At 51.0% G+C, this 12,560-nt stretch overlaps 5 protein-coding genes across 5 annotated transcripts; 4 read left to right on the forward strand and 1 right to left on the reverse strand.

Annotated features, from left to right (window-relative positions):
• Positions 1–191: 191 nt before the first annotated feature.
• N7498_001828 (uncharacterized protein) lies at positions 192–2,466 on the forward strand (the record flags this gene model as incomplete). Its single annotated transcript, XM_058448890.1, has 3 exons — positions 192–365; positions 419–607; positions 661–2,466. The coding sequence occupies 3 exons, from the start codon at positions 192–194 to the stop codon at positions 2,464–2,466; spliced, it is 2,169 nt and encodes a 722-aa protein (XP_058311234.1).
• A 346-nt stretch (positions 2,467–2,812) lies between these two features.
• Positions 2,813–4,703, reverse strand: N7498_001829 (Lectin C-type domain protein; the record flags this gene model as incomplete). Its single annotated transcript, XM_058448891.1, is given in 3 exon segments — positions 2,813–3,633; positions 3,648–4,590; positions 4,641–4,703. 3 exon segments carry the CDS (start codon positions 4,701–4,703, stop codon positions 2,813–2,815), a joined length of 1,827 nt encoding a protein of 608 aa, XP_058311235.1.
• A 176-nt stretch (positions 4,704–4,879) lies between these two features.
• Positions 4,880–6,147, forward strand: N7498_001830 (Sec62 family protein translocation protein; the record flags this gene model as incomplete). Its single annotated transcript, XM_058448892.1, has 3 exons — positions 4,880–5,300; positions 5,368–5,924; positions 5,983–6,147. 3 exons carry the CDS (start codon positions 4,880–4,882, stop codon positions 6,145–6,147), a joined length of 1,143 nt encoding a protein of 380 aa, XP_058311236.1.
• Positions 6,148–8,335: 2,188 nt separating this feature from the next.
• On the forward strand, positions 8,336–8,752 carry N7498_001831 (uncharacterized protein; the record flags this gene model as incomplete). The annotated part of the gene is made up of 1 exon (XM_058448893.1): positions 8,336–8,752. The coding sequence occupies one exon, from the start codon at positions 8,336–8,338 to the stop codon at positions 8,750–8,752; it is 417 nt and encodes a 138-aa protein (XP_058311237.1).
• A 1,009-nt stretch (positions 8,753–9,761) lies between these two features.
• N7498_001832 (putative autophagy protein (Atg22)) lies at positions 9,762–11,625 on the forward strand (the record flags this gene model as incomplete). Its single annotated transcript, XM_058448894.1, has 6 exons — positions 9,762–9,916; positions 9,969–10,003; positions 10,055–10,810; positions 10,873–10,997; positions 11,054–11,215; positions 11,269–11,625. The coding sequence occupies 6 exons, from the start codon at positions 9,762–9,764 to the stop codon at positions 11,623–11,625; spliced, it is 1,590 nt and encodes a 529-aa protein (XP_058311238.1).
• Between the last annotated feature and the right edge of the window lie 935 nt (positions 11,626–12,560).

A 12,560-nucleotide genomic window follows, 5' to 3' on the forward strand; every position in this document is an offset into this window, starting at 1 on the left:
CAAAGAGTGAGTCTATCTTTATCGGTCATACCCACGTGACCCCGATATCGCGTTGCCGGGCCGACTATCGTGTTGATCTCCCTTGCTCCGCACTCCCTATGGTTCATGCGACTGTCATCTTGATGTGATCGCATTCCATTCCTCGTCCACATTCCCTTCTCGCGTGGTTCCCACGGGTTGCAATCGCTATCATGGGGAGATCGGAGCCTCCATTCCTTTATGATCGTCCCTCTACGTACAGCTTCCATGGCCCGACCGACCCCGGTTTCAACCCCAAAGCCGTGACGCAGGCGAGCCGGGTCCACGCGCAGCCCAAGCCCAAGCAAAAAGGCCCGCTACTGAATTTCAACCGGCATCCAGACTCGGTATGGACAGTCAAATGATGGGACATGCGATGCGCGACTGACATTGAATATAGTGGACCACCAGCCGCGACGTATCAGCATGGACGCCGATGCACTCCAACACCAAGAACAGGGTCAAGTATACCCGCGGCACTCAACTCGGGTTGCGAGTACTCACCTTGTTGGGTGCTCTCGCTTCCTTATTCTGCTCCATCGTCATTAAAAACGTCTCGACGACCGCCCTTTGGATCATTCGGGCTGGAGTAAGTCACTATCCCACAAGTTGTCGAGGAGAAATTGCTGACCCATAGATTAGCCCATTGCTGCAATCTTGCACACTATCTACGGCATCTATCATCTTTCTCGCTCCCCCGTCACCCGCCCCCCTGCTTCGCAAGCCAGCTATGGACTATTCGCCTCCACGCTCGATGCGGGATTGATCCCATTCTATGCGTTTACCGCATTCATGGCCCAAGCAGAATGGACGGAAGATACATACCACTGGAGTACATTGTTCGAGAGCGCCGACTTGACGGTTGATATCTCCGAAGCTATGTTCATTTGTGCCGTTGCCAACGCCGGGCTGCACCTCGTGTCGCTTTCCCTATCAATATTCCTGGCCGTGATCTTCCGCAAGATTTCTCACTTGCCACCTGATATGAATCCGCTGGAAGACAATCTGACTGCACGTCCCAAGAGAAGCCGCAAGGAAATTGACATAAGTGAGAAGCATATGAGCTCCTCCACGTTGAACTCGACCATGGAAGATCCTCTTATTGGGCCTGCTCGCTCTGTCCCGTTCATGCACACTCGCGGCCAGTCCTTCGGGGGTGATTCTAACAGAGGGTCTGTGGATATGATGAACGAGAAGCGTCAGTCCCAGACATTCTTTCAACCACACCGACTATCTCACATAGAGCCATCGAGCCCAACGCTCTTCCACACTCCCGCAAGTCAGCCTTATGATCTCACATCCCATACCCCGGCACCGGAATACAGAAATGTGCCTAAGCAATTGCCGGAAATTGTAGATCCTACTACTCAAATGCGCCATCTGGCGTCACGAACTGCGGACAGATCGGATTCGGTAAGCCCCATATCTGACAACTGGGTCGCATACTCGGATCGTGCTCTGTCGCCAATGAATGATGGAATGAATGATGAACACAATCAAGATGGCAATACCCTCCGTCAATCATCTTCGGTTTACAGTCGACGGACGGATGCGACGGGTACCTCGACAGGGAGCACCATGCGGGACTGGTTTGCATACGGTCAAAAGCCTGCCAACATTGGAAGTGTGATTCCCGAGGACGCCCGGGGCGAGTATGCATCACTGTCGGCACGGGAGTATTACGGAAATGAAGAAGACAACAATCACGAGCAGGACCTGGGTGATACCCGTTTCAACATCTTCCCCGACCCAGAAGAGAATGACCATGATATTCACGAGGAGACATCTGGAGGCCTTCCCTTCAACCCCCTCATGTTGAACCCTCCTACTCCACAGCCTGTTCTGACCGAGACTCTGGAGAACACCGATCCCGTGCGGCGCAATGCATTGGGTGATAACCCGAATCTGTCGCAAAACCAGAAGGCTCAAGTGTTTGTGCCACATGACGATACCGATTCTCTTCCAGCAAAGAGCCGCTTCTACGGTGATTTGGAGGAAGAAGATAATTTTGGACGCGTCCGTTCTCGCGACCCGAGTGATCAGATCTCCCGCAAGCCGACAAAGCTCTCCAAAAAGCGCAGCAAGAAGATGGCCGCTTACCAATCTCTCAAAAAGGACGATAGCGATCATGAGGGATACCTGAGTCCCCCGGCCCCGTCATCACCAGCTCTGAACGAGGGAGATCGCAAGGGCCGCGTGGTCAGCAATTCAGGCGCAGATACCACTCGGCAAAGTCTTGTCGGCGGGGTTGGTGCATCCCTTTCCTCATATGGCAGTTATCTCGCAGGCCTGGGCGTTCCCAAGGTTGCTCGTCGGCGGGACGTGTCTGGTGCCATTGTCGAGGAAGGCCGTGGTGGAAAGAGTATTGAGGTGCAGCCTAACCAGAGCCCCAACTCGAACCAGTCACCGGTTCGGGCCGCAGGATGGGCGCGGTTTGCCGGACTGTGAGTATGTTTGACTTGTTTCGGATATGGGTTTTTCTATTTGGATACGGAGTTTTGACGACCATTTTTGCGTGTTCATGAACGACATGTGGCGAAATCTTTTCTCTTTTCTCGGGTACATAGCGCCGAATTCTACAATTTGATCCGCAGACTTGCTGTTGTCATGCACTTCTAGTATAATATCGTCCTCGTACCGGCAAAGTTGGGTCAGCACCTAACAAAAAGACCTTGCTATTTTTGAAAAATACAAAGAGTCAGAGTATAAAGGAATCGATTGACGGGGTATCATGAATATTTTAAAAGCAGACAACAGCATAATACAGTGGATCGTGACACATGATTAATGAGGGCTATGAGGGAACTCCCTCGTATTCCCAGCCCTCGATAACACGCTTTCGGCGCCGAGAATTGCGGCGATTGGCATTGCACTTGACGAATACAGTCAAGGCAGTGATGATCAAGATCACAATTCCAGCAATGGCAGCAACCAGTACCGTCCTGTGTTCCAACTGCTGCGGATCCGCTGCATAGGGACAGCTAGCCCCAGGACCACCAGTGACCCAGCACGAGGTGATTTGAATGGAATTAAAGTCGACGTAGATCTCGCGATGAGAAAGGTTGAGAGATTCAGGATCAATGATGGACTGGGGTTGAGTCAGGAGGTATTTATAAAGATAAGTATTCTCAAGGCCAGTTCTAGGCACGGCAAAGCTGGAGCCGGGAGGACACATGCCCGAGACATCATTGTACTCGACAGCAGATGTTGATAGAGCCCATGAAAATGGTGAATTGCCCACTCGGCATGCACCGCGTCGCTGCACGGTACAGTTGGTGGCACGCCAGCGGCCACTGAGTGAGAGGTCCATGATGGCACAGCGGTCAAATTTGGGAACGCCTTGCGTGCCGCCGCCAGTTGCGGCACCCTCTGGTTCACCAATTGCCCACGCCCACCCTGCGGCAAGCGAGACGTTACGGTAATGGTCGACGTTGACGTCGGCGGTCTGTCCAAATAGAGTAGTATTGAGCATCGGCGAAATGCCACATCCTGTAATACCCGCGATAGTATCGTCTAGCGACTGCATGGTGCTATCATCGGATGCAGCGTATGCCACAGAGATACCATTCGATATTGCCCATGACGAGTTGGCCTGGGAGACATCTGTGGCCCCCCCTTATACAAGCAACCAGATATCACAGAGCCGTTCGTGGCCATTGACACGTTTATCGTAGAGGTCAGATATCCAGGGAGGAAAACTGCGTCTTGATCTTGCGACAGGTCGTACGTGGCCAGCTGCGGGTCAACCGAGCCGTATTCCATTATGACACGGTCGGACTTGGCAAGCTGGATGTATTTGGTCGACGGCCATCCATCCGGTGTGCTTTGTATACCCTCTCGGTCTTCATGAATGGTGTAGTATTCCACGATAGGCATATAACTCTCGTCGACCTTATACCAGGATTCGTTGAGGTTGCTTCGCTCCTGGGCAAGTTGAGAAGGACTGTATATATAATCTCGCAAGCTCGATTCGAGAAACGAGCCAATTCGTTCTTCTTTCGACGAGGGCAGGTCATTCCCGGTTACGGCGGGTGGAGGCTTCGTCGGCGCAGAATCGCTGCCGGCTACATGCAGATTCAATACCAGATAGGTCGTGAATATAGTCAACTGGGATGTTGTGTCTTGAAAGTATCCGGTCAGCACTTTTGCTAGGGTGAATAGGTCGAGATCATCCGTGCAGCGATATGGTCCTAGCTCGTAAACCGTGTCTCCCTGGGAATCCGAGTAACCTGTTATGGAGGCTGTTTCTGCGTCCGATGTCGTCGAGGATGATTCGGTCGTAGTCGTCACCGTGGTTGTCTTTGAAGCTTCGGTAGTAGTGGATGTGTACGCGGAGACCATCACATCGGCTTTTGCTGGGATGGTGACTGGGCAGAAGCTCCATGTCCTGCTCTCGACCGACCAATATAGATCTAGCACTAGTCGCCGATATCCGACTGCTAGGAGATTCGAAATGCATTTGGCGGCATCGTCTCGATCGTATAAGCCTGCGCCGAAGCAGGCCGAGGAAAGCGAGACGGAGGGGTTGGTGACGAAGTTGATCGGGATCTGGCCGGCTACGTCGCGTTCACTCTGTACGGGGATTAGCTCCGATTGAAGATAAGAAAATAGAAAGGACTCACCAGGAGGACAGCCACCCAAGTGGCATTGTCCAAAGTGTTCTCGGAGTCATACGAGACGGACATTGGAGGCGCATCTACCTGGCGCGGTGACGATCTAACGGGGAAGAAACGCTGCAGGGCGGAGATCACCTGAGTCGATCTGGCCACTTTTCTTTCTTTCAACTTCCCACGTCAACCACCCCAACCCGTCCTTTTTGTTTTCGACTTCGACTTTCTGTCGAATTTCACACAATTTCACAATGGCCGCGCCCAACCCACAACAAATGGCGGCCATGCAGCAACAGTTCGCCGCCGAGGCCGCGAAAAGAGGGATGACGCCGGAGCAGTTCGCACAAAAGCAGCGCGAACAGCTGACTGCCGACGCCGAGAAGCTCGGATTGACGCCGGAGCAGTATATTGCGCAACTACGTATGCGGGCGATGCAACAGCATCAGCAGCAGATGCAAGCACAACAGCAGGCGCAGCAACAAGGCCAAACACCACCACAGGAAGGACAACAAAGCCAACCGCCCGCACCACAGCAGCAGACGCATCAGGTTCCCGTACAGCCGGGTCAGCCTGCAGATCCCAAGGCCATCGCCGTGGCCAACTTCCTGCGGTCGCAGAACTTGAAGCCGCGGACGTGTATCTTGGATGGGCAACGGAAGGACATGTTTAAGGGTACGTCGCAACTTCAATTTATCATGCCGTATCATGTTTCAATTGCTAACATCGCCGTGATTTCTAGTCAAGCGTGCCATCCGTGCGATCGAGTCCCCCGCTTACGCCAAAGCCGCCGCCAAAAAGAACTCCAAGCTCCCCCCTGTCACAGACCGCGCCTCCGCCGAGAACGTCTTTAAGCTGCTCCCGCTCTCGCTGTTGGCACTCCGAGTTTCCAAAGTTGATCCCCACGCCGGACACAACCATGCTAAACCGAAGAACCGGGTGAAGGGTCTGTGGACCGTCAAGGTCGAGCAGCACCAGGAGACGGGTCCGATGATGCACTACGTCTGGTTGTATGAAGGACCACAGTGGAAGCAAAAGGCCTTGGCTGCCGCGGTGGTGGCGGGTATCTTTGCCGTCGTTCTCTTCCCTCTCTGGCCGATCATGTTGCGCCAGGGTGTTTGGTACCTGAGCGTGGGTATGATGGGGTTGCTTGGTCTCTTCTTCGCCATGTCGATCTTCCGTCTGATTCTTTTCTGCATCACCGTCTTCGCCGTGCCACCGGGTCTCTGGCTGTTCCCTAATCTATTCGAGGATGTTGGATTCTTTGACAGCTTCAAGCCTCTGTGGGGCTGGCAGGAGGTCAGTTCTTTGATTCCCCAATGACTATGAACGCAGCAATCTAACACATGACCTCCAGAACAAGAAGAAGAAGAGCAAGAAGTCCAAGTTGGAACCCGCTGCTGAGTCCGTCGGTGACGCCGCTCCCTCAGCAACGACCACCTCTGCCGAGCCCGCATCAACCCCGAGCTCAACAGCCGTGAAACGGGACTTGACCGCACGAGTTGAGGAAGTAGAGGAATAAAGTGCCGCTTCCCAGGTAATTGGGTTTCGAGCTTACCAATTCGGCTTGATCTGGAAAGCCGGTGTCGTTTTCATTCACCATCGCGACTGCGTACTCTGTATTCTCATGAGATGCTTTTTCCGGCGTTACAGTGATTCCATAGTGGCTATGCTTCGGTTCTTGGTAAAAATGGAATCTTTACTTTTATAAATCTTCCATTCCTCTTAAAATAATGCACGACCAAGTAAACAGCCAATTCACTGAAACACAAACTCCGTGGCTCCCGAAGGAAAATCCTGTGGTCCTTGAGAGATACGAAACGGCGCGCAGATGCAGTTGCCGGCTGATCGACGTCGATGTGAACCTCTCAGCCAATGATCCGACCATCAGACTTGAGGAAATAATCTCCAGTACCGCGGCATGACTCGTGACGCCGGGCTGTTGACTTTCCCCACCGGGGGCCATTGCCAGGAGTTGAAGAATGGAAAATGCAGCCCTCGGTACAGTAAAGTATCTTGGATACGTACATACACTCTTTGTATATACTTGAAAGAGATCGGAACTTCCGGTACAGAAAATTGAATAACGTAAGAAATGATGCATAAATCCCACACTGAACGAAAAAAATTGTCGGACTTGAAGAAGACGTCTTTGATATGGATGGTGATTAGGAGAGTCAAAAAGGTTATCACATATGTCTATGCAAAACCCCTCCATGAAAGACCCTGGGGCCTGGGAGCATGAGTTGGAGGGAAAGAGCTGCCCTGTCTTCAGTCTTCATATTGCAGATATGATAATGCAACACGATTGATGTACTAAATCAAGCATTGGGGTGTTAATTGAATGGTTTCAAGTCATTCATTTAAATAAAAAGATATCTGTTTCCTACCTATATCGAATAATTATTTCACTTATATTTCGAGTTGGGGATAGTAAACAGTGTGAAGGATATCGAAGCAGAGTATGGGGCTTCACAGGAGATATCCCATGATACTTCCAGTGTCAAAGAACATAGATGATCTCGGTGTGGATGGACAATAAACTTCCAAGGCTGCTGCTGGGGGCCACGGTCGGATTATATACACAAGAGCTCACGTCTCTTAGGGTGACCCGGGGACACGTGCCTGACCGCCAGTTAGGCGGTCATAACTATCTGTCCGAAGGGACGTTTAGAAAGATACCTTGGAAAATGAATCAAAAGATGTTTAGAAAGACGTTAAAAAAATCGATGGGAGGAGATTTAGAAGGGCTAAGAGAATAAAGTCATGCTGTTCTCTTCGCTGTTCACTATAGAATATCAGCCTCTGTGCTCCCCACAATCGGGATATTCCACCACTCCCAGTCCCGCAGGAAAGGATTTCGGTTTGATTTTGTTTTTTGTGATGTGGTTGTTGGGGTATGTGGTGAGAACGAAATCTCTCATAGCAGACTAGGTAGTAGCCGTGGGGCTGATATGACGAAGATGTTTTCCTTCCATCACGGAATGGAAGGGAAGCATCTCCATCAGGAGATTGGTTGTGGTTGAAGAGGGCAAGAGGGCAAGAGGTCAAGGTGTGGGAAGAAAATTATGGATCCGGATAAGGAATAATAGAAGGCAGCGAGGGTATGGGATGAGGATAGCAACTTGGTTGGTATGGGATACATCACATCCGAGCAGGCGACTATGCGGGCGCGGGCCGAGCCGCAGATGGCTCCCCGCCACCACAGCCACAGATCGCTCAAGGACCCCCTGTTAGACAAGGCCATAAAGCAGTTCTCGCCCTCCATCTAGTTCCACCCGCGAGTACAGAGCGTACAAGAAGCGGCAGAAGAGCTTATCGAGAAAATCTGACTTCAGGAAGGACTCACCATTTCAAGCTTCCAAACCATCGGCGTTGTCTTCTCCAGCAGCGATAAGATCGGCATTCAACCAGTCCAAAATCCACAAATGACCCCTTTTATCTTCACAGACCTTTTCCAATCCGCCTTTCCAACGTATCACGTGAGTAATACCCCTTATTAGCACTCAACTACGCCTGTTTCGGAAGTCAGTATGCGTACTAGCGCACCCAGGTACTAAATATCGAATGTCCGACGCCAATACTGGAAGGAATGATCCATATGTCTTCATGTCGAGGTATTTCTGGCCATTTCCCCTAGAACCCAGCTCCCCAGTGAGCACTACCAGAAGATCACCACCGTTAAATGAATATGTCTCGGGACATTGATCATGGCCAATGATCTGCGCGCTCCCAATCCTCCATGGCTTGATTTCATCTCATCTTCCACCGCGCCCCCCAAAAATATCACTGCTGAAGAAAAGCTTCGCAATAAGCTTACATTCTACAGTCCACTTCCGCTCCACCGCAAAAGACCAGATGACACAGACGCTTTTCTGACGAAGTTCCTGAACTTGCTTCCAACCACTGAGGGCAAGGACAACTTAGCCTACGCCGCACATCTATACGCTGGCGATAGTGAGCTACGAGATCTCGCCGATAATCTTGGCGATAATATTCTCAGGCCGTTGAAAGCAAAAGGTGGAAGGCCAAAGCAAAATGGCTCAACTTCTAGCTACAGTCGAGAGGCACTGCGGTTTAATTGTCTCAAACGCGACGGTAACAAATGCGTGATTTCGGGACTGTAGGAGACCAACTGTGCCTTCAACCATCCTGATGGGTGTCAATGACACGACACGAATCTCATCGCCGCGCATATCATCCCACCAGAAGACCTTGCTGTCCCTAACAAGGATCTGCTTTCTCTGCACGCAGCCATTGCCAACATTCTCCATGCGACTGGGCGCGGGGAACAAATCGATAAGATTATCGATGACCTGGAAGGCGACAGCCGCTACGGTCTAGCAGCAGATGATAGCACGAATATCGCAGATCTTCTATCCGTCAGCGCCTACTCGCAATCAACCGTAGCCGCCCTTCATCGATCAGCGAAAAATAACACCCTAGCTCTATTCGGTGTACGTTCCTTTGGCGCAGAAATCAGCCAGCGTCGCCGACAATTGGTCATGGCTTGAAGACCAGAATCAGGGGAGGTACAGCCGGACCAAGGAGATATTGAAAATGGGCTTTAATACTTTATTTTCTTAGTCCTTCTAAATCTCCTCCTAGGTACTTCTGTAAGCGCTTTTCAAGACATCTTTTGATTCTATTTTCCAAGGTACCTTTCTAAAGGTCTCTTTCAAACCTCGCGGGCAGATAGTTATGACCGTCTAATTAGGCCCACTTACAATATCTTGGTCAGGCCGTACGCCCGGGCTGCGTGGCAAGTGTTATCGAGCCAATAGTTGGCACCGCTAGAGATGTCCGCGCACGCCCCCGAGAACAGTTGGACGTGATAGGCTGTACCCATGGGCCGAGTCGCTAAGCTCTCGCTAGGCCCGGACAAGGATACGGTGGAGCTGAAATTCAGACTGCTATCGCGCGATCGGCACGATCATTCCAATGCGACTGGCTTCTGCTGCGTTGAGCGTTGTGTTGAGGGTTTAGCATGGTCAACCGGTTATTTACCATGCGGGGCGGAGGCGGGTTGAACCACCCGATTTTAAATAGTTGTGGCATTCCAGTGAAACAGGTTCTTCCCCCTAATCCTAGGATTTTCCCTCTTGCCCGACGCTTCCGAGGCCAAAAAAAATAATTATGGAACCCCCCAGCGACACTACCCCGGTCAAGGCAGAGGATCCTCACGACCGTCCCCAGATCGAGGTCCTGGATAAATCTAAGCAACCCGCCGCACCAGACCAGTTCGATGAAAAGTACCGCACGAGCCAGACAGAAATCTGGGCCTACTACGCGTGCGTGTGACATCGAATTTCGAGAGTAAAAACTAAACACAGAGACCGGCAGCTATTACATCGGAAACAATGGACTGTCCCTGTTCAGTGAGTCCCAAACCCTCGCTTCAATACGGGGTCAAAGGCTAACGCGAGAAGACTTTGCACCCACTGCATTCCAAAACCTGCTGTCCCAAGCCGCGCCCGTTGATGGCTACCTACAATTCGCCGGTCGCGCCCGCAATATCAATAGTATCGTGCTCCTATGCAATGGCATCTCCTTCGCCATCCAAGTAGTCGTCTTCCTAGTGATCGGCAGCTTTGCCGACTTCGGCAACTGGCGACCCAACATTCTCATCGCCCTGTCCATCGTCGCCTACGCTATCGGATTCGGATGGCTGGGTGTTCATACTTCGGATGAATGGCAAATCGGCGTTGGTCTGTACATCGTCGGCCTGATCGCTTACCAGACAACCTTGACCTTCTGGACCGCCGCGTTCCCGGGCCTGGCTCGCAATACATCCGAGTTGAAGGACAAAGCAGACGCATATCAAGGCGGAACCATCACCCGCGATGAATACGACTATGCTGACATGATGATGCGTAGTCGTCTGGCTAATATTGCGTTCTATGTCCAGTCAGTAGCCGAGATTTTTATCTTGGCGATCATCGTCGGGATCATGTTCGGCTTGCATGTCAATGCTAGCGAGGCTAACAACAATTGGGGAATCAGCGTACTAATTGCTTTTGTGTCCGGTGTCTGGCTGCTGGTTTCCCTGCCGTGGTTTTTCCTCGAGAAGCGTCGTCCGGGTCAAGATCCGGGTCGGCGAGGTATTCTCATCGCGGGCATGTGGCAGCTGTGGCATGCGATGAAACAGATTTGGAAACTGAAGCAGAGTCTCATCTATCTTATCGGTAAGATGAAAGCGGAATTAGACCTGGCATTCATCTGAATGACTGACTGACATCTTTGACAGGCTATTTCTTACTGGGAGATTCTTTGAACACCACCGTCACTGTGATTTCGACTCTGCAGAACAGTGTTGTTGCCTACAATACTCTAGAACTGACATACCTTTTGATCGTCGGCATTGCCGCGCAGGTGAGCCCGAGTTCTTGAACAGAACCCCTGACGACAGAGCTGATAGCGAATGTTAGGCAATTGGCATCTACTCGTTCTGGTGGATCCAACAGCGTTACCGACTGGGAACCAAGACAATGTTTAACGCCATTGCATTCTGCATCGTTCTTCTCGATGGCTGGGGCATGATCGGTATCTGGACCCACAAGTTTGGGTTCCACAATGCCTGGGAGTTCTGGGTAAGGCAGTCCTCAATAATCAAACACAGACACGATACTAATCCTGCATACAGGTATATCAAGCATTCTACGGTCTCTTCGTCTGCCCCTGGTATAGCTACTCGCAAATCATGATCTCGGAAGTCACTCCGCGCGGCCACGAGTTCCTGTTCTTCAGTCTCTTCAGCATCATCGGAAAGACTTCATCCTTCATCGGACCTCTCGTCTCTAGCGCCATCATCGACGCGAGCCCGTCTGGAAATGTCTCCACTCCGTTTTACTTCTTGTTTGCGCTGAGTCTGGCCAGCTTTGCTGTCCTCTTCCTCTGCGTCGATTTGAAGAAGAGCCAGCTCGAGCAGGAAAAGTTTCTGCTGGATAAGCTGCAGCGACTGGAGAGTAGTTCATCCGAGTCGACCGAGGAGAGGGTATAGTTGTGTCTCGATCTTCACTCATGGGGCTCGGAGTTTTGTTATGAATTGCACATATACATCTTGCATACGATTAGTTGTTGATACGATACATCTTGTTTATCATGTATATACCTATCGCTCATATGGTCAATGTTTCACCATTGGTAACCCTTATTTAAGATTGGCTTCTTTCTTCCAGAACGTAGCCAAGGTTTTCCTAGTTCATTGTGGCTGTGTCCACTTCTAGCCCAATGCCGAAGGTTACTTGCACCACTTGAACCACCCGGTTACCGTATGATTGTCGGTCAGGTCGTTTGTACCCCGTTAGGTTTCATCTTACATCCACTGGCCAGTCCAGTACAACGTGTTTTCACCTCCAGGTGGGATTTCTGCAGTTGACCGGCGTAGTACTTGACTCCTCAAGGCTCTTCATGGACCAGGGACGTTGGGAAGCCGTTATCGCTTTCCCAATTCGTCGTTTGGAGTACATTCACTGCAAGTCATCGTGCCTCGTGGCGTTATACTTTGTTTGGCATTTTTTGGATCGAAAATTGAAGGCAATATTCGTGTACCCAAGTAGTTTAGATCAAGATCCCGAACCTGTGAGTTTTCATGACGGCCATATCCCAAGGTTTCCTAAAAAAATTGGGACAAAACAGATATATGAGTGGTGGATGTACTTCACGACGTTGGTCAAATGCTGAATCTTACCAACTGCGTTTTTCTAGATCCAGGCAGCTCTCTACAATTGCTCTACCCGGAGCCTCGCTTTTGTCTGCTTGATTACTGTAGAGGTCTCACGGAAGTCCCAACAAGACGTGTGTCACCGTTGCCTCGTTACTTCCCGGCACCTTCCACTTTGGGGCCGCACGCTGCTTATTTGACACCTGATTCATTTTGCCTCTGTTATTCTTCTCTCTCTTCCACACTTCTCGTCTTCCTGACCTCCCGTGTCT

Source organism: Penicillium cinerascens, assembly GCF_028974065.1.
Source record: "Penicillium cinerascens strain IBT 15544 chromosome Unknown contig_1_segment0_segment0, whole genome shotgun sequence".
Classification (NCBI taxonomy): Eukaryota; Fungi; Ascomycota; class Eurotiomycetes; order Eurotiales; family Aspergillaceae; genus Penicillium; species Penicillium cinerascens.